Raw genomic sequence first — 25,515 nt, 5'->3', positions numbered from 1 at the left:
ATTTGGAGATACAGCCTTTAAAGAGGTAATTACAGTTAAATGAGGTGGGCCCTAATTCAATAGAACCGTGTCCTCAGGATGTGAGTGCAATAAGAAAAGGCCGTGTGAGGACACAATAAGGCAGCGATTTGTAAGCCAGGAGAAAGTCCTCACCAGAAAACCCTGCTGGCATCTTGATCTTGGACTCCCAGCCTTCAGAACTGTGACAAAATATATTTCCATTGTTTAAAGCCACTCTGTGATATTTTTTCATGACAGCCATAGCAAATTAAGAAAGGTGACAAAGTATTCACATAAATGTGCTCCCGTATAAAAGCTTATTTTAAAAAATGAAATAATTGAAGCATACGGAAAATAACAGAGAATAACATATAACAACTCACCTACCACCCAGATTTTAACAAATGTGGCCATCTGGTCATATTTGCTTCAGATACTTTTTAAAGAGATAAAATTTTATACTTAAAGTGTACTTGGTAACCTTTACATCTGCTTCTATAACCTCCTTACCTCTATTCTGAAGCTGGAGAAGGACATTCCCGTCCACTTTTTAATATACTTACATGTATGCATATGTCAAAAAGCAACTATAAAAAAGTACTGTAGTACTGTTTTGTATTTACATAAATGTGTAAATACTTTTGCAACTTAGTGTTGTTTTCCTTCAACATCGTTTTCAAGTTTATGTGTACATTTCAATACATGTGGCTACAGTTGATTTTTAGTGCTCTTCTATTGTATGGGTATACCACAATTTATCCATTTCCTGCTAATATTCAGGTTGTTTTCAATTTTTCAGTACTGTAAACACTATAGCATTGACCAATCTTGTATATGTTTCCTTGAATGCACACACTACCAGGTACTTGCATCTTCAATCTTACTAGAGACTGCTCTCCAAAATGATTCTACCAACTGTCAGGCTTTTACTTTTGCCCGAATCTGATAGGTTTGAAGTGGTAATTCATTGTTTATTGTTTCATGAAGAATACTTTACATACAATGAGCTGTGCAATTTGATGATCTTTGATAAATGTACTCACCTGTGCAATCAGAACCACACTCAAGACACAAAGTATTTCCATCATCCCTTGAAATTTCCTCAGACCCCCATGCAAAGCATTGTTTACAATGCCACCCTAGTTAACCACCCCCCCGCCCAATAATCCACCTCAGTCCCCAAGCAATCACTGGACTGTTTTAACAATGGATTAGTTTTTATTTTAGAAAATTTTATATAAAAGGAACCCCATGGTACATTCTCTTTGTGTTTGGCTTCTTTCAGTTAGCATAATCGTTTTGAGATACATCCATGTTGTTGGGTTTATCAGCACACAGACTTTTTTTTTTTTTTTTTTTTTTTTTTTTTTGCGGTACGCGGGTCTCTCACTGTTGTGGCCTCTCCCATTGCGGAGCACAGGCTCCGGACGCGCAGGCTCAGCGGCCATGGCTCATGGGCCCAGCCGCTCCGCGGCATGTGGAATCTTCCCAGACCGGCGCACGAACCCGTGTCCTCTGCATCGGCAGGCGGACTCTCAACCACTTGCACCACCAGGGAAGCCTAGCACACAGTCTTTTCCTTTTCATTGTATGGATGTATTTTTTGCTTATCCATGCACTTGTTGGTGAACTTGGGTTGTGCCCAATTTAGGGTATTACAAAAAAGGTTGCTGTGAACATTTCTATGTAGCCGTTTGCTTTCATTTCTCTTGGGTGGGTAAAAGAAAAGGAATGGCTGGGTGTGCGATAGGTGTAAGTTTAACTCTACTCATTGTGGGTTTTATTTGCATTTCCCTAGTGGTAATGTTGAGCATCCTTTGATGTGCTTATTGGCCATTCATTTATCTTATTTTGTGAAGTGTCCGTAAAATATTTTGTTCATTTCTTTTTTTTTTAACATTTTTATTGGAGTATAATTAGAGTGTTGTGTTAGTTGCTGCTTTATAACAAAGTGAATCAGCTATACATACATCCCCATATCTCCTCCCTTTTGTGTCTCCCTCCCACCCTCCCTATCCCACCCCTCTAGGTGGACACAAAGCTCTGAGCTGACCTCCCTGTGCTATGCGGCTGCTTCCCACTAGCTATCTATTTTACATTTGTTAGTGTATATATGTCCATGTCTCTCTCTCTCTCTCTCTCTCTCTCTCTCTCTCGCTTCGTCCAAGCTTACCTTTCCCCCTCCCCATGTCTTCAAGTCCATTCTCTACGTCTGCATCTTTATTCCTGTCCTGCTCCTATGTTCATTTCTTAAATGGGTTATTTTACTTCTTATTCTTGAGTTGTGCAATCTCTTTGTATATTCTGCAATTCTTTACCAGATATATTTGTCAAATATTTTCTCCCAGTTTGTGACTAGAAATTTTATTTTCTGAAGTGTCTTTTGAAGAGCAACAGTTTTTAGTTTTGATGAAGACCAATTTATCAATTTTTTCTTTAATGGTTTGTGCCGTTTGTGCCATTTGTGCCCTAAGAAATCTCCATAAAAACAAGGTCACTAAGATTTTCTCCTGTTTTCTTCTATAAGTTTTAGCTCTCATACTTAGGTCTCTGTATGGGGTGAAAGTGAAAGTTCACTGTGTGTGTGTGTGTGTGTATTACAGTATCATTTGTTGAAAAGACTTCCCTTTCTATTGAAATGCCTTGGCACCTTTGTTGAAAATCAGTTTACCATATATGTAGGGTTTATTTCTGGATTCTCTTTTCTGTGTCCTTGATCTTATGTCTATCTTTACCCCAATTACCACTGTTTTGATTGCTGTACCTTTATAAGTTCTGAGACCAGGTAGCGTATAAGTCCTCCAACTTTTGCTCTTGTCTCATAGGTTGGCCAGAACATTTCCATATACATTTTAGAATTAGCTTGTCAATTTTTTTTTTTTTTTTTTTTTTTTTTGCGGTACGCGGGCCTCTCACTGTTGTGGCCTCTCCCATTGCGGGCCACAGGCTCCGGACGCACAGGCTCAGCGGCCATGGCTCACGGGCCCAGCCACTCCGTGGCATGTGGGATCCTCCCGGACCGGGGCACGAACCCGTGTCCCCTGCATCGGCAGGTGGACTCTCTTGTCAATTTTTTAAAAAATTCTGATGGGATTTGATCGTGTTGAAACTATGGACAAACTTGGGTGCATCAACATCCTAACATTATTGATACATAAGCATGGTATTGCCCTCCATTTATTTAAATCTTGAATTATTCTCAATACTCTTTTTATAGTTGGTATAGAGAGCTTACACGTCTTTGGTTGGACTTATCCCTAGAAATCTGATGTGTTTTGCTGCTGCTATAAATGGTATCTTTAAAAATTTTCTTTTTCTAACTAATGTTGCTGGTATATAAACCTTGCAAAATTCACTTATCAATTCTAATAGCTATTGATAGATTCTTTTTAATTTTCTACACGCATAATTATGTCATCTATAAATAATGACAATTTTCTTTCTTTCTTTCTGAACCTCATTCCTTTCACCTCTTCCCTGCCTTTACTGCACTGGTTATGCTCTCCAGTACAATACTGAATATGAATTGTGAAAGCAGGCCCCCTTGTCACATTACTGATCTCAGAGAGAAAGTGCAGAGGCAGAATACTGGCCCCCAAAGATGTCCATGTCCTAATCTCCAGAATTTTTGAATATATTAAATGGCAAAGGGGAATTAAGGTTGAAGATGGAATTAAGGTTACATATAAGCAGGCCTTAACATAGGGAGATTATTCTAGATTACCCGGGTGGGCCCAGTGTAATAACAAGTGTCCTTAAAAGTGCAAGAGGGAGGCAGAAGGGTCAATGTCAGAATGATGTGATGAGAAAAGTATTCAGCCCGCTGTTGCTGGCTTTGGAGATGGAGGGAGAGGGCTACAAGCCAAGGGATGTGTGAGGCTCCTCGATACTAGAAAGGACAAGGGAACGGATTCCCCCCTAGAGCCTCCAGAAAGAAACACAGCCCTGCTGACACCCTGATTTTAGTCCAGTGACACCTGTATCAGGCTTCTAACCTGCAGAATTGTCAGATAATGAATTTGTGTTGTTTAAAACACTAACATTTGTGGTAATTTATTACAGCAGCAACAGAAAACAAATATAGAAAGCTTTAGATTTTCCAGCACTAAGTATGATGTTTGCTGTAGAGTTCCTGTGGATGTTGTCTATTTGCCCTTGGGTTCCTTCTAGTTTATTTCTGAAACCTACTGTTAACTCCAATATTTCCTCTGAGCTCTGTCAGCTCTCATTTTATTTCCTCCTGTTGCTTGTCCATCTAATTTTTGAGCTTTCCTGATTTTGATGTTATATTGTTCTTTCTCAGCTTCTATCATTTCTTGAATTTCTTCAGCATTTTAACAAATTTTACTGTTTTCTTCTGCTTTGTAAAAGTTTCTAGGATATCTTCATTACCTGTGGGTATGTGATACACGCTGTTATCCTGTTTTCTTAAAACATATTGTATGATGTGGTCATGTTTAAGTGAGATGGACTTTTTCATACTTTCCTCCTATATTTTCAGAAGATTCCTGGGTAGATGGTGAGGTAGGCCTGGAGTTTCCTGGTTTTGTAGTTCTAGGGTTCTCTCTTCTGTAGTTACTACAGAGTATTGGATAACATTTTTTTTTTAAGATAACTTTTATTTTTATTATTCTTTTTGTAATAGCTGATATTTTATTCTTACTTATTTATTCGACCGTGCCGCTTGGCCTGCAGTATCTTAGTTCCTGGGCCAGGGATGGAACCTGGGCCCAGCAGTGCAGGTGCTGAGTCCTAACCACTGGACCGCCAGGGAATTCCCAGATGACATGGTTTTTTATGAACCTTCTTAGTACTTTCTGAATTGTCTCATCTGGTCCCCTCTTCTGTCTGTATCAGAACCTTGTCTCCTTTATCCCCAGGGTCCTTCCCTCGTCAATGTCTATCCTATATCCAGTAGCTTCTCTCAGGGCAGGTCTATGTGCTCTCACCAGCTACTTCCGGGAACCCTGAAGACCAGGTTGCCCTGGCACCCTCATACCTTCCTGCAGGCTCCCTTTACAGCTTCCGGCTGAATGCTGGACAGCCCTCTCCCAATTTTGATTGTGGTTTTGGATGCACCAGTTGAGGCTCTGCCACGACGACTGGGGGCGCCTCCTTTCGGGGCTGACGACATGTCAGCAGATTCTGGGCTCTTTGTACCGTCACAGGCCCGCCTCACTTTCCCTCCAGTCACTCCTCCAAAGCTGTTGTTCCCATGTGCTCCTTTTGCTATTGATGGATTTAGCCCAAACTGCTCATTTCTGGGATCCATAGGGATATTCTATCATCTAATTTTAGTGAAGATGGTGTCACTGTGATTTTTCTTTTGCTATCCTAGTTGTTCTATGGGGATTTGAGATTAAACACTCACTGCTGCTGCCATTCAGCCTTCTATAATTGGTTTTTTATTTTAAAATGATTTTTTTTTTTCTATTTACACCATCAATGCCCAGGATAGGACAGACTATGGTAAGTTTTAACATATAAATGCAAAATTTTAGTGACTAAACACAAGCACTATTTCTTGCTCATGTCACAGTCCAATGCAGTCAGCACACTCTCCTGGTAGGTTTCCAAGCAGTGACTCACATGCCCTGGCTGCTTCCACTTTGCAAATTCTTTGTTTGCAGCCAAATGGGAAGACAAGAGAGTGGTCAACGGTGATCACTGGTTGTGCCGCAGTGAGTTTTACTGCCAGGTCTGGAAGCCACATATATCCCTCATCCCCACATCTTACTGGCCAGAACTCGGTTACATGGCTCCAAACTCACCATAAGAGAGGCCTGGAAACAGAGCCACACTGAAGATCTCTGCCACTATCTGTACAGCTGCCCAAGCAACTTTGGGAAAGAAGGCAGACTATAAAACATAAGATGCTGCCTGTCTCTTCATATATCTGTAAAAGGATTTAAGATGTAATCTGATCAAAGGACTGGTCACCACTGTTTTTAATAAGGTTTTAATTCCATTAGTACAAAACTTTAATTAAAAAAAATTTGTGAGTCAAATCGTTTTCAAGATTGCAAAAAACATGTTTCCATAGTCTTCAACTAACTGCTGACAAATTTGGGGGAGAGTAAGGCAGCTTATATTCAAATAAAAATGAAAATGTCTCTAATTATAAAGATTCCAGTTAAATATATCTTTTGGAATGATAAAGTATTCAACTGTACTACTAATATATGCAGTAAGAAAATGGCGGTTTGTCATCATTTATAAACATAAATGTATTTACAAACATTCTAAATATTCAATATACATACTTCAGGAGAAATCTAGTCTTAAGACAGTGATTTTTATTACCTTTTGTCTACCATGTTTGATACTATAAATATACTCACTGAAAATATTAACACAATATTTAAATAAAAATGAAGTTCATGAAAATTTATAAAATAAAACCAATGTACTCTGACTTCTAATCATATCTTAAATATTTCAACTCTATTTTTCTGGCCTGGTCAGACCATTTAAAAATATTTCCACACTATTTTAATTTTAGGGTACAAAACAGTAGCAACTTACTAAGTTTCCATTTTTTAAATTAATATAGAAATTCTCAAAATACTGAAAACCCTGTTTTATGAAAGCAGTAACCACATCATAACAACTTATTTCATTAAGAACACATCTTCAAACGGCACATTTTAATGACTGGTGTTTATCTAAAGATATTAGCTTGAGCTTTGAGTTTCCAGTCAATTTTCCATTATCTCAACATTAAGATCATGGAGGGTCAGGGGAGGTAGGAGAACACAGGTTTCCAATGGACTTCCACTAGGACAGCAGTATCCTCACTCATCACAACCACGAAGACCAAGAGAAAGATGTGAAGAAAGGGAGAACGGCAGATCTGACGTCCATCCTAATTCAGTCTTCAGGAAATACTTTTTATATAAAAATAATTTTAAAAATTACAGGACAGAAAGCTTAACGACAAAAGGCCAAGACCACGAACTGCCCAGTTTAGTCTGGGTGGTGATGTTATTTGTTTGGAGCTTAAGAAGAGAATGAAGCTCCTGCTTCTTTGGGATCAAATCTTCATATCGGGCTCATCTCAATTTCAATCACTTGGTAAATTAAAAGTACTACAAATTCCCAGGATGTCAGAAATACTGATATTCAAAATCAAATAAAAATGACTTAATGGTTATCTCTGTTACGTTCCCCTTTAACTGGGACTAGTATTCTAAAGTTGACTGTAATTATAATAACATCAGTAATTTCAAGTACCCTATAACACTACTATTATTTTTAAGAGGTTATGTCCTAGGACCTGAAAATGCAACCCAATATACAGTTTGAGTTATGGTTTACCTTTCAGTGAAGTTTAATACTAATTGAAGTACTAAATTGAACGAGATCAGTACTCTGAGGTACTAAATGATTAAGTATTGATCCCATGCAAGAAACAGATGGGAATTTTTAATTCTATTCTGGAATTTCAAAATACTGGGGATCTATCTTAATTTCATATTATTCCCCTCAAGTCTCAGTTGAGTGTTTCCATTTTTTAAAGGGGGAGATAGCGTTAGATTTTTTTTCCCTCACTATAACAAAATAATTGACCCAAAATATTCTGAAGTACAAAAAAGAAAATGGTCATTGGTAACTTAAAATATAATTTTCTGGTCCCTAATAATGGTCACTTTAGGAGCATTTATTCAAGTTCTAAAGTAGCAGCTTTTTAAATTAAGGCAACATTGTTTTATTCTTAACTATTTTCTATTAACTACTCTATTAAAGCTCATAAGAGCAGTTTCATCCTCAAAGGCCTTTTATAATGTAAGAAGAGTTAACATGACCATTCTTCTCAATATTAAAAAAGTATATAAAAAGTTATTGTATTCAAAGTCAACAAACACCTTATTTTTCTGTTTGGAATTCTAGAGTAATTATAGTCATTCCAGAATGTGTAAACTATGAAATGACCTCTGAAACTAACATCAACAACATAAAATACAATTTTTCTACAAAAATACGACATAGGAGATATATCACTTCTTCCCTGAAATAGAAATTTAGTATTTGGACAGAAAACTGTAAACTTCAATTACATTCAAAGAAAACCTTTTAGAAACTTATATTATTTGAGGTTTTGGCAACTGGAGCTCTTACCAGCAGGTTTACAGGGCGGTAATGTTGTAACAACACAATAATGCCAAACGGTTTCTTTCTCTCACATCTGCTACCAGGAGGAAAAAAAAGGCTTCCTGCAGTGGACAGTCTGGGTGAATGAATTGCTGAGGTGGACGATCCGACCCTGACCTCCACCTTGACTGCGCTCCACAATCACACAAGGCATCTGTACTAGCTGGACAGGACTCCTCCTGTCTCTCAATGCCTGAGTAAGATTTAAGATCTGTGGAAAGAAGAGAGGTTTTCATCAGTTCAAAAAAGATAAAAACCTTCCGTTCATTGACCTTATTTTAACCGTCTATTCATAACTACAATTTTTATTTCATCCATTTATGCCCAACAGAGACTGTGATGAGTAACTGCTATCAATATATATATGTGGATGTATGGATGCTTATACACACACATACATATACACAGACAAATGCACAGGATTAAAATTAAATAATTTTTGCCAACTGGTAACTTTGAAATATTCTAGAATGCATCTATGTCCAGGAGCAATGGAGTCAGAGACTGAATGAAGTGAATGGTTCCACATACATACCCCAGTTGACACTGGACCTAAAAAAATACTGCTCTAAATAGTCTGGTTTTTACTAAATACTTGCCTTACCCACTCATTCAGCAAATAAATTTACTGCATGCTTATTATGTGCTAGGCTCTGTTCTAAGTGCTGGGGATGCAACAGTAAGAAAACAAACAAAATCTCTGCCTTCACAGAGCTCACATTTCAGCAGGGGAGGAGTCAATAAACATCTCAAACAAGTCAATTACACCAAGTATTAGAAGGAAAAAGTGCTATGGGGAAGCATGACGCAGGGCAAGTGAATTAGCGAACAGGGGAAGGTAGCATTTAAAGTAAAGTTTTATTTAAGAGTCTATTCTTTTTTTTTTTTGCGGTACGCGGGCCTCTCACTGCTGTGGCCTCCCCCGTTGTGGAGCACAGGCTCCGGACGCGCAGGCTCAAGCGGCCGTGGCTCACGGGTCCAGCCGCTCCACGGCATGTGGGATCTTCCCGGACCGGGGCACGAACCCGTGTCCCCTGCATCGGCAGGCGGACTCTAAGAGTCTATTCTTAAATAGGAAAAGTAAAACTAGTAAAAGTAAACTATATTACATTCCATGTTTAAACATACTCTTGGAATTGCTACTTGAGCATATAAATAAAGTTATGAAACAATGCATAGCTTACAGCCTATTCTACTCTGTTCAAATAAAAATTTAATAATTAATTTTCTTTTTTTCCCTGCATATCAGGTAAAAAATTCCCTTTGGGGGCTTCCCTGGTGGCGCAGTGGTTGAGAGTCCGCCTGCCAATGCAGAGGACACGGGTTCGTGCCCCAGTCCGGGAGGATCCCACATGCCACGGAGCGGCTGGGCCCGTGAGCCATGGCCGTTGAGCCTGCGCGTCCGGAGCCTGTGCTCCACAAGGGGAGAGGCCACAGCAGTGAGAGGCCCGCGTACAGAAAAAAAAAAAAAAAAAATTCCCTTTGTTGTGTACGTTAGAAATAAGGATGTCTCCTTCAGGTATTTGAAAATATTTAATTTAATATACAGATGGTGTGCATTTTACTAGTTGTTGTAAAGACTGTTTAATAGTGAGATAAGCATAAAGGTTTCAACATAAAGCCATACTAATAAATAAATGTCATAATACTTGAACAGTATAAACTAGATGGTTTAGATCCTGGAAGATCTGAAGTATTTAATATATCAGAGAAATAAACCTTTACTAGTAATAGTAGCTACTCATTGTATTTATGGTTTAGGATTCCTTTTAAGCTCTTCCCTTAAAATCTTCTAGGCTAGTTATGTTTTGGATAAAAAGACAAAAAGAATTTACAAAATTTATGTTTATAAGCATTGTCCTTACCATGAAAATAAATGTGGGTACCAGCATGGCTAAGGAATGAAATATTCAGTTAGTTTCCTCTTTTGATTTTAAAAATCCTATTCTAAACATGTTAATCTAAACACACTAATTTAAGTAACATCTAATATTTTCCTGACTCTAAAAACAATACATGATTGTTGTAGAGAATCTAGAAGCGGAATGGTACAAAGAAAATGAAAGTCATTCTACAAGACTAAAAAATTTCAAATATATAATAGGAAAAATTATTCAGTCTTAAAACTATCCAAAATATTATATTTCTTTGGGAGTTGAGAAGACACTTGATGATCTTGCATTTATTTACTAAAGAAATATTTACTGAGCACGCGCTGTGTTGGGGAGAAGACTAAATACGAGGGAAAAAACCCATCTGAGCCCTTAAAGTGCACACATTGTAGAAACAAACAGCCACACAAACAAATAACTGGAATGTAGTGTGACAAACACTTCAGCAACAGTGGATCTATGCCCTGACTTTACAATCTGATCCCCTCCTTTACATACCACTCATTTTTTCATTTCCCAAAGAATAAACACATCTATTACTATATCTTTACATCAGAGAAGATTATTTTTAGAAATAGACTAAACATTGCAGACAAGGAAAAACACTTTATTTATTTATTTTGCGGTACACGGGCCTCTCACTGTTGTGGCCTCTCCCACTGCGGAGCACAGCCTCCAGATGCGCAGGCCCAGCGGCCGTGGCTCATGGGCCCAGCCGCTCCGCGGCATGTGGGATCCTCCCAGACCAGGGCACGAACCCGTGTCCCCTGCATCGGCAGGCGGACTCTCAACCACTGCACCACCAGCGAAGCCCAGGAAAAACACTTTAGAATGCTCCATCTATGCCATATTTGATACCATGGTAGGGGTGTGATAGGTCAAGGGCAGATGGTGTGAACTCAGACTTCTGCATATAGACTTTGCTTTCCTTTGGACTAGTTCACTGGTCCTCAAATTTTAGTGGGCAAGAGAATTACTGTACTATCTACATAAAACTATGTATATTCTACTTCCTGGTTGGTTTTAAGCTATTTTTCAACTGTACTATGCCCAATTTGCTGTCCTTTTTTTTTTGGCCTGCACCGTACGGCTTGTGGGATCTGTTTCCTGACTAAGGATTGAACCCGCGCTGCAGCAGTGAAAGCCCGGAATCCTAACCACTAGGCCACCAGGAAACTCCCCCAACATGCTGTGTTAACATCCAATTTCTGAGTGAAATGTGACCCCAATACTCCCATGGAGTGCTAGGGAAATCAGAACTCCTTGAGCGGCAGGAGGAGCCTAGGAAGACAGAGCTGGAGCTTGAAGGAAAAACTGTTCTCCAGAAGGAGAGGAAAAGGCACCCCAGGAGAGACGACAGCACACAAAGGGCACCACTGGAAGATGTGAACTGGGACTGAAGAACAGTTCTGAGCGGCTAGGCTTAGGGGAAGCTGACAGTGACAAGAGGTAAAGGTAGCTATGTTGCTGGAGGCAGACTGCAAAGGTGTTGGAGAAGGTGCTCAAAGTCAGGGCTTAAGCCTGTACGGACTGACAAATCAGGGGAGTTTTAAATCACAAAAGAGATGATCATATCTGCTTTGAGAAAGATTGTTCTGGTCTAATGTGGAAGAAGGATGGGAAAAGAGGTAAGGACACCACTTAGAAGATCATTAAATCCAGAGAAGAGATGATAAGGACCCCAGGCAGAGGCAATGCCGAAATGTTGCAGATTTGCCAGACTTTAGACTCCCTTATTAAACAGATGCAACATGTTAACCCCTTTGAGCCAAGTTACAAAATGCAGACAACTGTGTAGAGCTGTTATGAGGAAAAATAAAAATAAACATAAAAATATCTAGTAAAGAGTCAAGTACTCAGGAGGTACGAAAGCGTCACTTTCATTTTCTTTAACATCAATTTTTACTGAATCTGCAAATGAGCTTCTGGTTTATATATCACTCAACAGAATTTCACTCTGTATTAATGAAACTGTTTTATTAATCATTTCTGTCACTTTTTTCAGATCGTGTATAAAACGTATTTCAAATAAATAAGTATTTCTGAGGTCCAGTGCTCCAAACAGGCACAGGTAGAACCTAAAATGACGCTCTTATTGATCTTGATCATGATTCAAGCTTGATCATGACCCTACTGCTAGTTAATGTAAAATTCAAAAATTTTAACTGAATAAACATTTCTAGTCAAATTTTAAAAGAAATGCCTTCATACTAGTTCCTAATTCCAGTCCACATCTTTATATGTAGAATGAGAATTGTCACCGATTATGTGTGCAAAACTAAAAACTTACTATAAACTAGGACAGAAGACTAGGTTGTACGAAGCACAAATCATGATGTTAATTGGCAAAATTAGAAGGGAGAGGGATTCAAGGGATAATTATAAATGACTGAAATAATGAAACGGAGCAGGACCCTATGTCCTCTGCCTGCCTTTTGTCTGTGGAAAAACCTTAGCCAGAGAATAAGTTTAATCAGAGAAATGAGAAAATACGGAAACAAAGGAAAACAGCCAAAGGAGACCAAATAATAACAGGTTAGTCACTAAGCACAGTCAAAGACCTTAGTTCCTCCTCAAGGGCTATAGATAATAATCTGGGCCATATCCTGTGAGCTGTCTTATAGATACTGAAACCCCCATCAAGTGGAAGAAGTTAACTACATGATGACCAGACTGTAGCCATGACCTAAGCTGACACAATTCCAAGAATTGGCCTCAAGGAAATGGGAACAAACGGACCCTGGAACTGAAGATTAACTGTACTTACAACAACCAAGATGACGCTGGTCAGACCACCGCATGACCAATTTCAAGATGACTGTCAGAGCTGACTGTGCTGTTTCTGCATGTAGCCTCCTCCCTCCATCTATAAAAGCTCTTGTCCACTGGTTGTAGGGGGGGGAGGGGAGTTGGTCATTGGACAGGCGTCTGCCCTCCCCCACCAGTTGCCGGCATCTAAAATAAAGCAAACTTTCCTTTCCACCAACCTTGCCTCTTTATTGGTTTTTGAGCAGCGAGCAGCCCGGATCCCACTTTCGGTTTCAATAACACAGTATTTTGACTCAATTAAGGAACTGGCTGAATAATGAATTCTGTTGCTTGAAACACAGGTATTAGTTTTTGTTTGTTAAGCCTTGGTTTCAAAGCACTGCTTTACTTTAGAATATAAAATAATACCTGATTTTTTTCAGACCAGCTTTTTTTAAAAAAGGGTTAAAATCAGAGAGCTACACAATCATGTACATGGTCAGAGTACCTTACTCTTTTTGGCTATCAGAAAGGTCAAAACCAAATTAAAATAAAAAATCGAAACAAAATAAAATTAAAACATAATGTTCTATTTTATTTTTTCTTTCCCAGATCCTGATCCTGTCACTTTTATATTCTATTACACCCATTTGTATAATACTTTACTCCTTTGTATAATACTTTACTCCAGGATATGAATAAATAAACCTAAAACAGCAGATAGCCACTGGTATATCTTTGTAACAGACCTCAGAACTAGAATGTCCCCATATCTGTTCAGACAAGCATTTTAAAATTAAAATTAAAATTTCTCACATACTAACTTTAATCTACAATTAAAGCTTACAAGATTATTTACAGCTTTTATTTAAAAAAAACACACAAACATTTCTGAAATAAAGATACATCTTTAGGGATAAGAGAATTCCAGAAGATGGAGCATATTGTTAAGTCAAATAGATATGTTTCAAGCAAAAATGCCAAATAAGGGCATAATTATGTATGCCTGAAAATTTAGTTCAAATATAGTTTAGGGTGGTAACACTCAGCAACATAATTACAATCATCAATCATCTAAGCCCATCATTCATACCTGAATTACCGAAAACACCTCCCCACAAGGCTCCCTGGTTCTAGACTCATTTGCTGAGTCAATGTGCACCCCACTGTCCAATCTGCAGGGATTCTTTGTTGGGTTATGGACAACTTTTGCTGGGATATAAATTCTATTGCCCAGTCCATGCCCAAGATGCACATATAAACAGAATTTAGCACGTAATCTCAGGGAGTTCATAGGAGAAACCCCAGGGTAAGGTCTCCTCTCGGGAAATGTAAGTCTCATCATAACTCTCCCTTTTAAAAAAAATTCTGATTCCTTTTTTATTATATACAATATGTTAGCAGCTTATACATACCATTATGCACTACATTTTATAACATATTCTGGAGATCTCTCCATACTAGTAAATGGACAACTTAGTCATTACCACAGCCCTTGTTTAAAAATTGAAGTATAGTTGATTTAAAATATATTGCATTAGTTTCAGGTGTATAGCTTAGGGATTCTTTTTTTTTTTTTTTGCAGATTATACTCCATTAAACGTTATTACAAGATATTGGGTATAATTCCCTGTGCTATACAGTACATCCTTGTTGATTATCTATTTTATGTACAGTAGTTTGTTAATCCCATACTCCTAATTTGTCTCTCCCCTCTCCCTCTCCCCTTTGGTAATCATAAATTTGTTTTCTATGTCTGTGAATCTGTTCCTGTTTTGTATATAAATTCATTTGTATTATTTTTTAGATTTCACATATAAGTGATAATCAAAGTTTTGTCTTTTGCTGACTTATTTCATTAAGTATAATATTCTTTAGGTCTATCCATGTTGCTGCAAATGGCAATATTTCATTCTTTTTTATGGCTGAGTAATATTCCACTGTATTCTAAGCCAATCATCTGTTGATGGGCACTTGGGTTATCACAACTGCTCCAATCCCTTCCATGTGGAGTCTATACCCGGCACTTAAGGCCCTTCAGAATCTGGCTCTAGCCTGCTTCTCCGGCCATTTCACTTACTATTTAAAACGTATGACTCCAGCAAAGCACTGTATAAGCGCAAGAGAACACAGAGAGATGTATATGCTAATAATTTGTCCCTTTTCCTGACCCCCAGCCTCATCAGAAGCAAGAGCTCCATCGGAGTAGGAACTTGGTTTTTACTCACTGCTTTATCTCAATCATTAGGACAGTTTCTGGCTCTGGTTCTGTCAATAAATATATGATGAATACACAGTTATCTAATTTAACTATATCTATTTGTTAATGTTATATAATAAATAGTGCAAAACTTAGACTTGTCTTCTTTGTCACAGGTATGCAGCAAACAGCTACCTTAAATGAAATGCATATTTTAGGAAGAAAAAGTTAATTAGTAAGTCACTAAAAGACAATGTTTACCCTATAGTTTATTTTCATTTCAAGTCTTCCTTTTGGAATCTAAATACTATTAGTAGACTAGAAGAACCAGACATCACCTGTAGGTCAGCCCAGCCTGCAGGTCCACACCAGCAGATGTAATTGATACCCTGTATTGCTAATGAAAGGAAGTGAAAAGGAGTGAGAGGACTGAGTTACAACTAGTACTTTTATGTCCTAATTAGTGCTCAACCATGGTGACATGGTTATTTACTGACTGCTCTAGCAAAGGCCAAACATATTTTATGAGGAAAATAATCAACAGGAAACAGAACTTGGTATTGAAACATTCAAGCAAGTGGATTTGAGGAGGAAGACGATACCAACACTCAGGAAATCAGTTATCAAAATGAGGACAAGAAGTAGCAGTAGGAGGAAACTGGCTAACTAAACAATACACAGCAAGGTAAAAAAAATCTAATACAGAAGACAAAAGAGAAAAAAAGAGTATTGAAATCAACTTCATTTCTAATCATCTGAGCTACTTTGGTTCAGAATAAAGGACAGTGTTGAGAACTGCATCTTTGGGTCACAACGGAAAAAAAAAGTTGACTACTGTTTCAAAGAGAGAGTTTTTCCTTAATGAACAAGATCTTAAAAAGGTGACCTACCTGACCCCTCATCACAGACATCTGCCTTTCAAAAGTGGCTTTGTCAAATCTTCTGTCAGTCTATCACAAAAAGGAAAGAAAACATTACTACAATTCTAAAAATCAGGATCTTTGGAAAAAAAAACTGAAAACCAATGAACTCTTCAACTCAGCACATAAGGTCATTAGAAAGCATTCCTAATAGAAAAAAATAGCATGAAAAGATTATTTTTAATTGATGTATTTTCGTATTCCTCCAGAATGACAATAAACAGTGTAGTTATACTCCAACTTGTTCCAGAAAGGATTTAAAATGACTTTCCAGCCGATGGGTTTAGGCTTTTTTAAAAAGAAAATTGAATCATAGCAGATCACCAAACATTTATTATAATTCAGAGTAATTTTGTAAAAATTCAACTTCTGAAGCAAACAACTTCTCAAATTATAATGTAATTTCACTTCAAAGAATACTCATAGTGTAACTTCACAAACTTATGCTCCTATAAAGTAAAGCTGCTAATTCCTTTCTGTTATGTCAGGTTCTACTGCAAGCAGTGATACCAGAAGCAGTAAACTGCAAATCAACTCTATTAAGAAAATCTCTTTTAAGATTTATTTCATTTTCTGCAATAATTAAAACTAAAAACTTATTTACCTTAAAAAGTTCATAAAGATCTTCACATAAATCTTGCACAAAGTTCATGTCAGAAATATGTGGTAGAACTAAATTTCTTATTTCTTCAGAAAAAGGAACTTTTGCTTGAGGAAGCCAAGCCCAGTGAAATGGATCTAAAAAAAAAAAAAAAAGTATTCTTATCAGTGAGGGGAAATGGTTTATTTAGACCTAAATTTACCCTGTTTTTCCCCTACAGTTCCTAGGTTAAAAAAAAAGACAGGAGACCTAGAGGGGTGGGATAGGGAGGGTGGGAGGGAGACACAAGAGGGAGGAGATATAGGGATATATGTATATGTATAGCTGATTCACTTTGTTATAAAGCAGAAACAAACACACCACTGTAAAGCAATTATACTCCAATAAAGATGTTAAAAAAAAAAAAGGAGAAAGGAGGTATCAGAGAGAACAATTAGTTTTTGCCATCTAAATTATTCAGATTTCTAAGTTTGGATGGTTAATTCAGATGGTAAAGCACAGTAAGGTATTACCTGAACTGGTTAGGTTTCTGAGTTTTAAATTGGAAACAGTAAGAGTTTTGATAATGAATCTATCTCAAACAGCCCTATATCAAAAAATATATCTGGGGCTTCCCTGGTGGCGCAGTGGTTGAGAGTCCACCTGCCGATGCAGGGGACACAGGTTCGTGCCCCGGTCTGGGAAGATCCCATATGCCGCGGAGCGGCTGGGCCCGTGAGCCATGGCCGCTGAGCCTGCGCGTCCGGAGCCTGTGCTCTGCAACGGGAGAGGCCGCAACAGTGAGAGGCCCGCATACCGCAAAAAACAAAAAAAGATATATATATATATATATATATATAATATATATATGTATATGTATATGTATATGTATATGTATATGTATATGTATATGTATATGAATCTCTGGTTCCTGTGTTTGGAAACTGAGGGGTATCTATAATTTGTTCACAGCCCCAGATACCATGGCTGAGGTCTCCCTGCCTTTTCAGCCATAAATTATCAGGAACTGACCACTCATATTTGTATATGTGTGTGTATGATGTTCCAAAATTTTAAATCATTACTAGGTAAACAGGTAATTGGCTTTGAGGGATAAAAGATCCATGATTCTGGGCTAACTCTAGTTCTCTCCCGAGAAGACCATTAAATATACACAGTGCCAGGACTAGAAAGATTTGTAACGTAGTGAGATTGTCTAGATAGGGTACATATTCAGATTCTCGCAAGAAAATGTAAGGCTTATGAGAATATGATCACCCACAGAACTCCAGTGGGTACATCCAATGCGAACCTCCAGCTCCTATCATGTAGAAAGCCCTGAGGAAAACACTCTGCCTTTAGAGTCATTCCTTCTGAATTCTCTTTTATCTATCTCTTTGAACACTGTGGGAAGTAGTCCATTCCAAAGAAAGCCTTTCCTGTGGCCTACATCTCTGAAGCTATGTCCAATTTCCCTTTGACCTTTCCCTGACCAATTATATAAAAGAAAAGCCCTGATTCTATGCCTGCCTCTACTTCCAATCCCTATCCCTCAACTTCTACTATCACCATTCAAACTCTCCCCTAAGATCACCAGTCATCTCATAAGGGTTTCTCCAAAAGCCCATCTTCAGCCCTCATTCTACTTCAGGTGTCTTTGCAGCAAGCAGCACTGTTCTCTATCATCTCCCTCTGAAATTCTCTTCTATGTGGTTTTGGAGATACCACCCTCTCAAACTTTACCTTCTGTCTTTTAAGCCATTTCTCTTGTTTGCTGGCTTTTCCTCTCATTTTCAACGTCACCATTCCCAGATTCTATACTTAGTCCTTCCTCTCCTTCATCTACTAAATATTCATGAAACATTTATTGAGTACCTACGTACCTCACATTGTCCTAGTGGTGGCATTTGTTCACCATGATTTTCCCAGGTGATAGCAATACCACCACGGCTTCCACTTACCAAAGTGACAGTTTAAAAACGACATCCTCAATACCAATTAATCTTTCAAGTTCTAGACCCTTAATCCCCAACTGTGTGTTTGGTAAAATTTTCCAGGTGTACTGTAGGCATCTTAAACTTGACACTTTTAAAATACAATTTGCATATAGATTCCAAACCATTAGAGGAAAAAAAAAAATAGAACAAAGACATCTCAAGTCAGTTCAACCAAAGATAGGAAGGAAAAAAAGAAAAAATTGAAATTCATGGTAAATAGAAAAAAAAAAAAGATGGCAGAAAAAGTTCAAACACATCAGTAGTTTATTGAGACAAACTACAGAGTTAAGTGTACCGGTTAAAAGGATCTCAGATTGGGTAAAAAAAAAATTCAGCTAAGAGCTGTTCATATGTCATATCAAAATAATGAAAGTTGAAAATAAAAGTATAGAATAATACAGGTAAATACTAATAAGAAGAAACGAGGTACAGCAATGTTACAACAGATGAAATAAGAAATGCCAAAAACACTGCAAGGGATAAAGTGGGATATATTTTACACTAATAAAAAGAACAAGCCAACAGCAAGATAAAACGCCAGGCCTTTGTGTGTGAAATACAAAGCAAGAAACGCAAAGAAATGCAAAAAGAAACTGACAAAATTACAATCACAGTGAACTTTGTCTCTCAAAAATTAACAGATCAAGTGGTCAAAAAATATATCAAGAATATGATTTGACTAACAAGCTTTCATTAGTAGACAGACACAGAACTTTGTGCCTAACCGCATTCTTCTCAAATACAGTCCTTCAAACTGGCCATATATCAAGTTACAAAAGAATTACTAAAAAATTTCAAAGAGCAGAATTCACACAGTTAACATTCACAGATCACAAAGCAATAAAACTTGAAAATAACAATGGACAGTTTTTTTAATCAACTGCCCTAGAAATTTAAAACCAAACAAAATACTTCTAAATTATTCCTGTCAAAAATAAAATCGGAAAGTATGAATATATAAAAGCAGAACAACAATGCAACACATAGCCAATCTGTGCTTTAGCCAAATGATACCTAGAAAAAAAAAATATAGGAAAATAAAATAGCACGAACACAACAGAAGAAAATAATAATGGAAAACATAAATTATGAAAAAGAAAAAGCAAATAAACAAACTGGAAACCTGATCAACAGAAGGTCAATTACCTGATAAAAGCGAAAAAAATATATATATAAAATATATTTATATAATTATGTATGTATTTTTTGTATATTATATTTATATATAATCATATATATTATATATATGGGTCAATGCTTTACAATAGACAATCTTGGGCAAGTCTAGTGAAAAAAAATCCAATAAGCAGTAGGAATTTAAAAGAGGCACAGTCATAAATACAGAGATTATTTTTTAAATTTATTACATATATTTCAAACATACACAAAAATTTTAAAAACTAGTACAATGAATTCCCATATTCTGAATAACCTAATTCAATTATTCCCAAATTTCTTATAAAATTTGTTTCATCTATCCCTGTTTTTCCTCCCCCTAAGTATTTTAAAGCAAATTCCATTTCATTTCACCCCTAAATATTTAATATGCACAGAGGGGATTTCTTAAATTATAAGAGAATTCTTTAAAACACTTATACGCATAAATTACAACTCAAGATAACATGGATAATTTAAAGCAAAATAACAACGTCTAAAACTGGCTCAAGAAGACGTAGAAAACCTGACCATTAACTGTAGAAGAGACTGGTAAGGCAGTTAAGCCACTACTCACTAGAAAACGGGGAGGTAGGCCTAAATTGTTTTAGAAGTGAATACTACCCAAATATGAAAATAAAATTCTACCAAAATATTAAAATAGATAATTCCCATATTACATACATTTAAAAACTGGAAAGCTATCAAACTTATTTTACAAGGCTAATACAAGCCAAAAAATCAAAATCAGACAGTTATCCAAAATTAAGCAAACAATACATGGCAAGACCCACAGAGCGTAGTACACATCTTTGCATCCCTAGTGCCTAGAACTGAGCCCTGATGAATGACTGTATTTCACCCAGTTTTTCCTCTGCTATTGTGATATCCATAAATTTCATTCCCTTCTTATTCTGGAAAAGGGGTAACTATAGAATCTATGGAAAGTTCTAAATACTCACATGCTCTCCACTCATCAGGATGTTTAAAAGGAAATGCTAGACCATTATCAATTGCAGCTATTTTAATAAGCGTTTCTTTATCATCAGTCCATTTTGTTTCCTGAAGGGCAGAAAAATAGTCTGTTGATAAAAAAATGTATATGCATATTTCCAAAAGATAATTTATAACAATTATTGAGGTTTAAAGACATTTTATCTGAAGAGCTTATAAAAATAAAGTTGCCAGAAGGTACCAATTTACCCTTTAAGGGAAGAGACTGTCTTAAGAATCAGTAAAAACTTCATAATCACTATTTTTTTTTAAATTTGGTATTACAAATTCATGCATTAATAGTTTCATTTTTTTCCTCCTTGGGGAAGAGGGCTTGGAATTATCAAGACTTTAAAAAGTGTACTTCGGGATAATTTATTGTTAGATACATTGCTTAAATGTATGGTATTTGCAAAATATTGATATTTTTAAGATAACAACTTAAAGTTACCTTATTAAAATCAAGTCTTTCCTACGGTCTCATAGAAATAATTAGTTCAAATACAAAATGCTTCTAAATAAAACTCCTCAATGACCATAGCTAAATATAATAAGGTCCAGTAGAAGGAACTTCAAGATACTCTTGATTACAGAATATAGGCCATTCCTAACTTCTCCATTCTTCCGTAAGGGAAACGAAGACCTCAGGGACAAGAGACTTTTCATGTTAAACAGTACTTCCTATTATCAAAAAATAGAGGGTTGCCATTATTAAGTGGCCTAGATAAAATAACAAGACGTGAAAAAGATAAATTTTAAATTGAAAGTATTAGAGTGAAGGTCCAAGTGATATATGCCAGGTTTGTTCCTGTTAGTTTATATCAAATATCTCGATGAAAATGCACAAAATACTTAAGAGCAAAAGAATAAGGTTTTCAGTAAAATCCAATTGCTTCAGATATACCAATAAAATATATTTAGGAACTGTTATAAATATGAATATTTTTATATGTGTATTTTAAAACCCATTTCTGCTATAACTGCCATTTATTTTTATTTCTATCATTTTTTTCTATTTACAACTTTATGAGGTATAATTTACACACAATAAACTTTACATATTAAAGTGTACAATTTGACAAGCACTGACAGATGTGAAACCACCCAGAAGTTTCCTTGTGTCCCTTAGCAGTCCCCTCCCTCCCTCTACCCCACCCCAGGCAACCATGGCCTGCTTTCTGTCCCTAGGGATTAGTTTGAACTTTCTAGATTTTTATATAAAAGGAATCAGACAGTATCTTCCATTTTGTGTAGCTTCTTTCACTTGGCAGGATTTTGAAATTCATTCACATTATTGCGTATATCAAGCTCATTCTTTTTTTATTGCTGAGTACTATGAATATGTAATTTTAAATTTCTTTGATGAACATGGAAAACTACAAACTTTTAAAGTGATGCGAATACACAGACTGTAAACATTAGAGAAATTTATTTTTAATCGGTTAAAACTTTCTTAAATGTATAAACTGATTTAAACTAGTAAAATTATTCTGAAAATATCTCTCATGTAAATATCTAAAATTTGAACTTGGGTCGTCAAAGTTGATAGGAATGGATCTAAAATCTATCATTCTGATAGTGTTAAGGGTCTTCACAGTCTATTATGTACATGAAAACCAGCTTCTTATAAGCATTAGAAGTATATTTTTTTAAGTTCAATGGCTATAATTCACAGGTAAAGCACATAGGTTCCATTTTAATTGGGTAATTCTGTATTACCTAATCCTGAGTCATAAGGCTCAGAAAGAAGTGAATTAGTAAAATATAAAAAATACTAGAAGCCTTTCTTTATTACATAAAAGCAAAATAAATATGGTGGTTATACAACAAATTTCCAAAGCCCTAAAAAAAGTACTGAGCTGGGCTTCCCTGGTGGCGCAGTGGTTGAGAGTCCGCCTGCCGATGCAGGGGGACACGGGTTCGTGCCCCGGTCTGGGAAGATCCCACATGCCGTGGAGTGGCTGGGCCCGTGAGCCATGCTGAGCCTGCGCGTCCGGAGCCTGTGCTCCGCAATGGGAGAGGCCACAACAGTGAGAGGCCCGCGTATCGCAAAAAGAAAAAAAAAAAGTACTAAGCTGATATCATTCTTCTATACTAATACAACATAAAAAATAAAACTGCACAGAGGTTTTGAAAATAGAATAAAAAATACAATGTAAACAGGTGAAGGAAAGAAAAAAGAGGATAAAAACAGAAAAAGGAGATAAAAACCAAGGATCTAGGTGAAGGAGAGGATGTGATGAAAAATAACTTAACATCAAGGAATATTTTACAGAAATTGATAGCGTGTGTATGTGTATATACATATATATATTAAAATTTCCTTACCGTAATTTCATCTTCTTGTTTCTGGTTTTCATATCTGATTAACCAATTATCATTTCCCCTGTCTTTCAAAACAAACAAACAAAAAATCTGTTACTTCATTTTTTTATGGATATCATAGTTTAATACCAAGGGGAAAAATTTAGTCATCACTTTTTGAGACCTTTATTTGTTATCTGTAGCATATGGACATATTAAAGGCTCCAATTTAACACATACAGACTAAAAATACTCATAAATGTTAGCTAACATTCATTGAGATTTACTCTGTGCCAGACATTGTTGTAAGTGCTTAACATGTATTAGTTCACTGAATTCTTAAAACCACTCTGTGGTAGGTACAATTACTGTCAAGAACTCTTAAACCAAGGTTATTAAAAAGGATAATTTCTCTTCACCTTGGGAAAAAAAGCATCTACCCCCATTTCCAGGCAAATTCCTGGATAGGCTCTTATCTAATGTCTCTATAGGAGTATTCTAGATTCTACACTAATTTTTAAAAAAATTGAACTATAGTCGATTCGCAATATTGTGTTAGTTTGAGGTGTACAGCACTGATTCAGTTATATATACATATTTTTTTCACATTATTTTCCATTATGGGTTATTACAAGATATTGAATATAATTCCCTATGCTATACAGTAAATCCTTGTTGCTTATCTGTTTTATGTGTGGTAGTTTGTACCTGTTAATCCCATACTCCTAATTTATCCCTCCTTCCTTCCCTCTCCCCTTGGGTAACCGTAAATTTGTTTTCTATGTCTGTCAGTCTGTTTCTGTTTCGTATGTAGCTTCATTTGTACTATTTTTTTGGATTCCACATATAAGTGATATAATATTATTTTTGTCTTTCTCTGTATGATTTACTTCCCTAAGTATAATATTCTCTGGGTCCATCCATACTGCTGCAAATGGCAATATCTCATTCTTTTTCATGGCTGAGTAATATTCCATTGGGTTCTACACTAATTTTAACATTAACTTAAGACCATATGATTTAATAAAGGTAAATCTAAAAAGGTACATAATGCTTCTCCGGAAACTAATATAAATGAGCAAAGATTTTGAACCAGTGGTTCTCAAGCTTCAGGGTGCATGAGAATTACCTGGAGGACTTATTAAAAACACAAACTGCTGGCCTCACATTCAGCAGTTCTGGGCTGGGCTCCCAGAAATGCATTTGTAACAAATGCCCATATAATACTGACCCTGACAATCCAGGGAACCACTGTGGCAGATTATCTATTATGTTGGCCAAAAAGTTTGTTCGGGTTTTTCCATAAGATGTTACAACATTTCCAATTTCCAACAGGCTTTGTCCTGTTGCCAAGAAACTCCCCTCTCCCGAGGGATAGGAACTGATTGCTATCACCTGGGCAGGAGCCTGCTCTGAGTCAGAATATCCAGTACGAGATTAATTCTGCCTGGGAGAGTTGGTACTACCCCTCTGTTTTCTAAGGAACGTAAAGAAAAAGTGGCCTCAGGGCTTCCCTGGTGGCGCAGTGGTTGAGAGTCCGCCTGCCGATGCAGGGGGCACGGGTTCGTGCTCAGGTCCGGGAAGATCCCACATGCCGCGGAGCGGCTGGGTCCGTGAGCCATGGCCGCTGAGCCTGCGCGTCTGGAGCCTGTGCTCGGCGACGGGAGAGGCCACAACAGTGTGAGGCCCGCGTACCGCCAAAAAAAAAAAAAAAAAAAAAGTGGCCTCAAGACTACTGCAGCAAAATTTTATGTCTTTGATTTGGATAAACAAGAGTTGAATACAATTTGAAAGTTAACAAGATTTGAGTGAACAAATGAGAGAACTTCAGTACCTGTATTTCTGATGAGGTAATCCAAAATAACTAATCTTTCAAACTGTGACTGAAATTGTTTTCTAATATTCTCAGTCAAAGGGTCAGCTTCAAATTTCCTAAGCCAATATTCAGCCTCCTTGTAACCTTCAACAAATAACTGAAAGGAACCAATCTATAATTTTAAGAATTATAGTTAGAAAAGAAAATATAAGAACAAAGAGACTACTTTTTAAAGTTCTCAGCAGTATTGTCATAAAATACTTTACATGAACACAATAAGAAAAATCGAAGTTAACACTAATTTAGATAAGCCACATTTATCAAGAAAACTATTTTTATACACTAATTTAAAATAATCACATAAAGAATACATAGCAAATAAAAAATGCTCAATCCTAGACTTTCAAGGAGCATAGCAGCTATTTTAGGATAACTAAAAAACAAAATACACATGTGCCGTTAAGGTGATATTCTCAACAAGAATGCTGTTTTCTAAAAATATTCATTAACATGAAGTTAATTTTGAAGACCAAATTTTACACCTATCCTGGTTATTTATTTAATAATAGTATAATTTTATCTTACTGAAAAAATACTTCAGGATTCTTTTTACAACATAAGATACAGAAAATGACTTTATTTTTATAGAAGAATGAATTCTTTGACTATGTAGCTTAAAGATCCTGTCATAAATTTTAAAGAAGTAACCAATGAATCACAACCTCTATAGTGTTTTTTTTAAAAAGTCCTTTCCTTGAA

General features: G+C 36.6%; 1 protein-coding gene across 4 annotated transcripts in view; it reads right to left on the bottom strand.

Moving 5' to 3' along the window:
• Positions 1 to 4,289: 4,289 nt before the first annotated feature.
• The window catches only part of PI4K2B (phosphatidylinositol 4-kinase type 2 beta), a 106,931-nt gene continuing 85,705 nt past the window's right edge, over positions 4,290 to 25,515 (bottom strand). The window contains exons 5-11 of one of the 4 annotated variants that reach the window (XR_014326153.1): positions 24,775 to 24,928; positions 22,965 to 23,026; positions 20,606 to 20,705; positions 16,516 to 16,649; positions 15,882 to 15,941; positions 8,119 to 8,362; positions 4,290 to 6,887 (exon numbers count right to left, since the gene is read on the bottom strand). Coding sequence is in view for 2 of the 4 variants with exons in the window: in XM_082837929.1 (XP_082694055.1) it covers positions 8,189 to 8,362; positions 15,882 to 15,941; positions 16,516 to 16,649; positions 20,606 to 20,705; positions 22,965 to 23,026; positions 24,775 to 24,928 (684 nt within the window). In the remaining 2 variants the exon portion in view is untranslated. Of the gene's footprint in view, positions 8,363 to 15,881; positions 15,942 to 16,515; positions 16,650 to 20,605; positions 20,706 to 22,964; positions 23,027 to 24,774; positions 24,929 to 25,515 lie in introns of all 4 variants that reach the window. The other 3 variants (XR_014326154.1, XM_082837929.1, XM_082837928.1) reach the window with 3 other exon arrangements.

The sequence above is a fragment of the Leucopleurus acutus genome (assembly GCF_964270905.1).
Source record: "Leucopleurus acutus genome assembly, chromosome: 4".
Taxonomy (NCBI): domain Eukaryota; kingdom Metazoa; phylum Chordata; class Mammalia; order Artiodactyla; family Delphinidae; genus Leucopleurus; species Leucopleurus acutus.
This window is presented reverse-complemented; position numbering and strand designations above follow the sequence as displayed.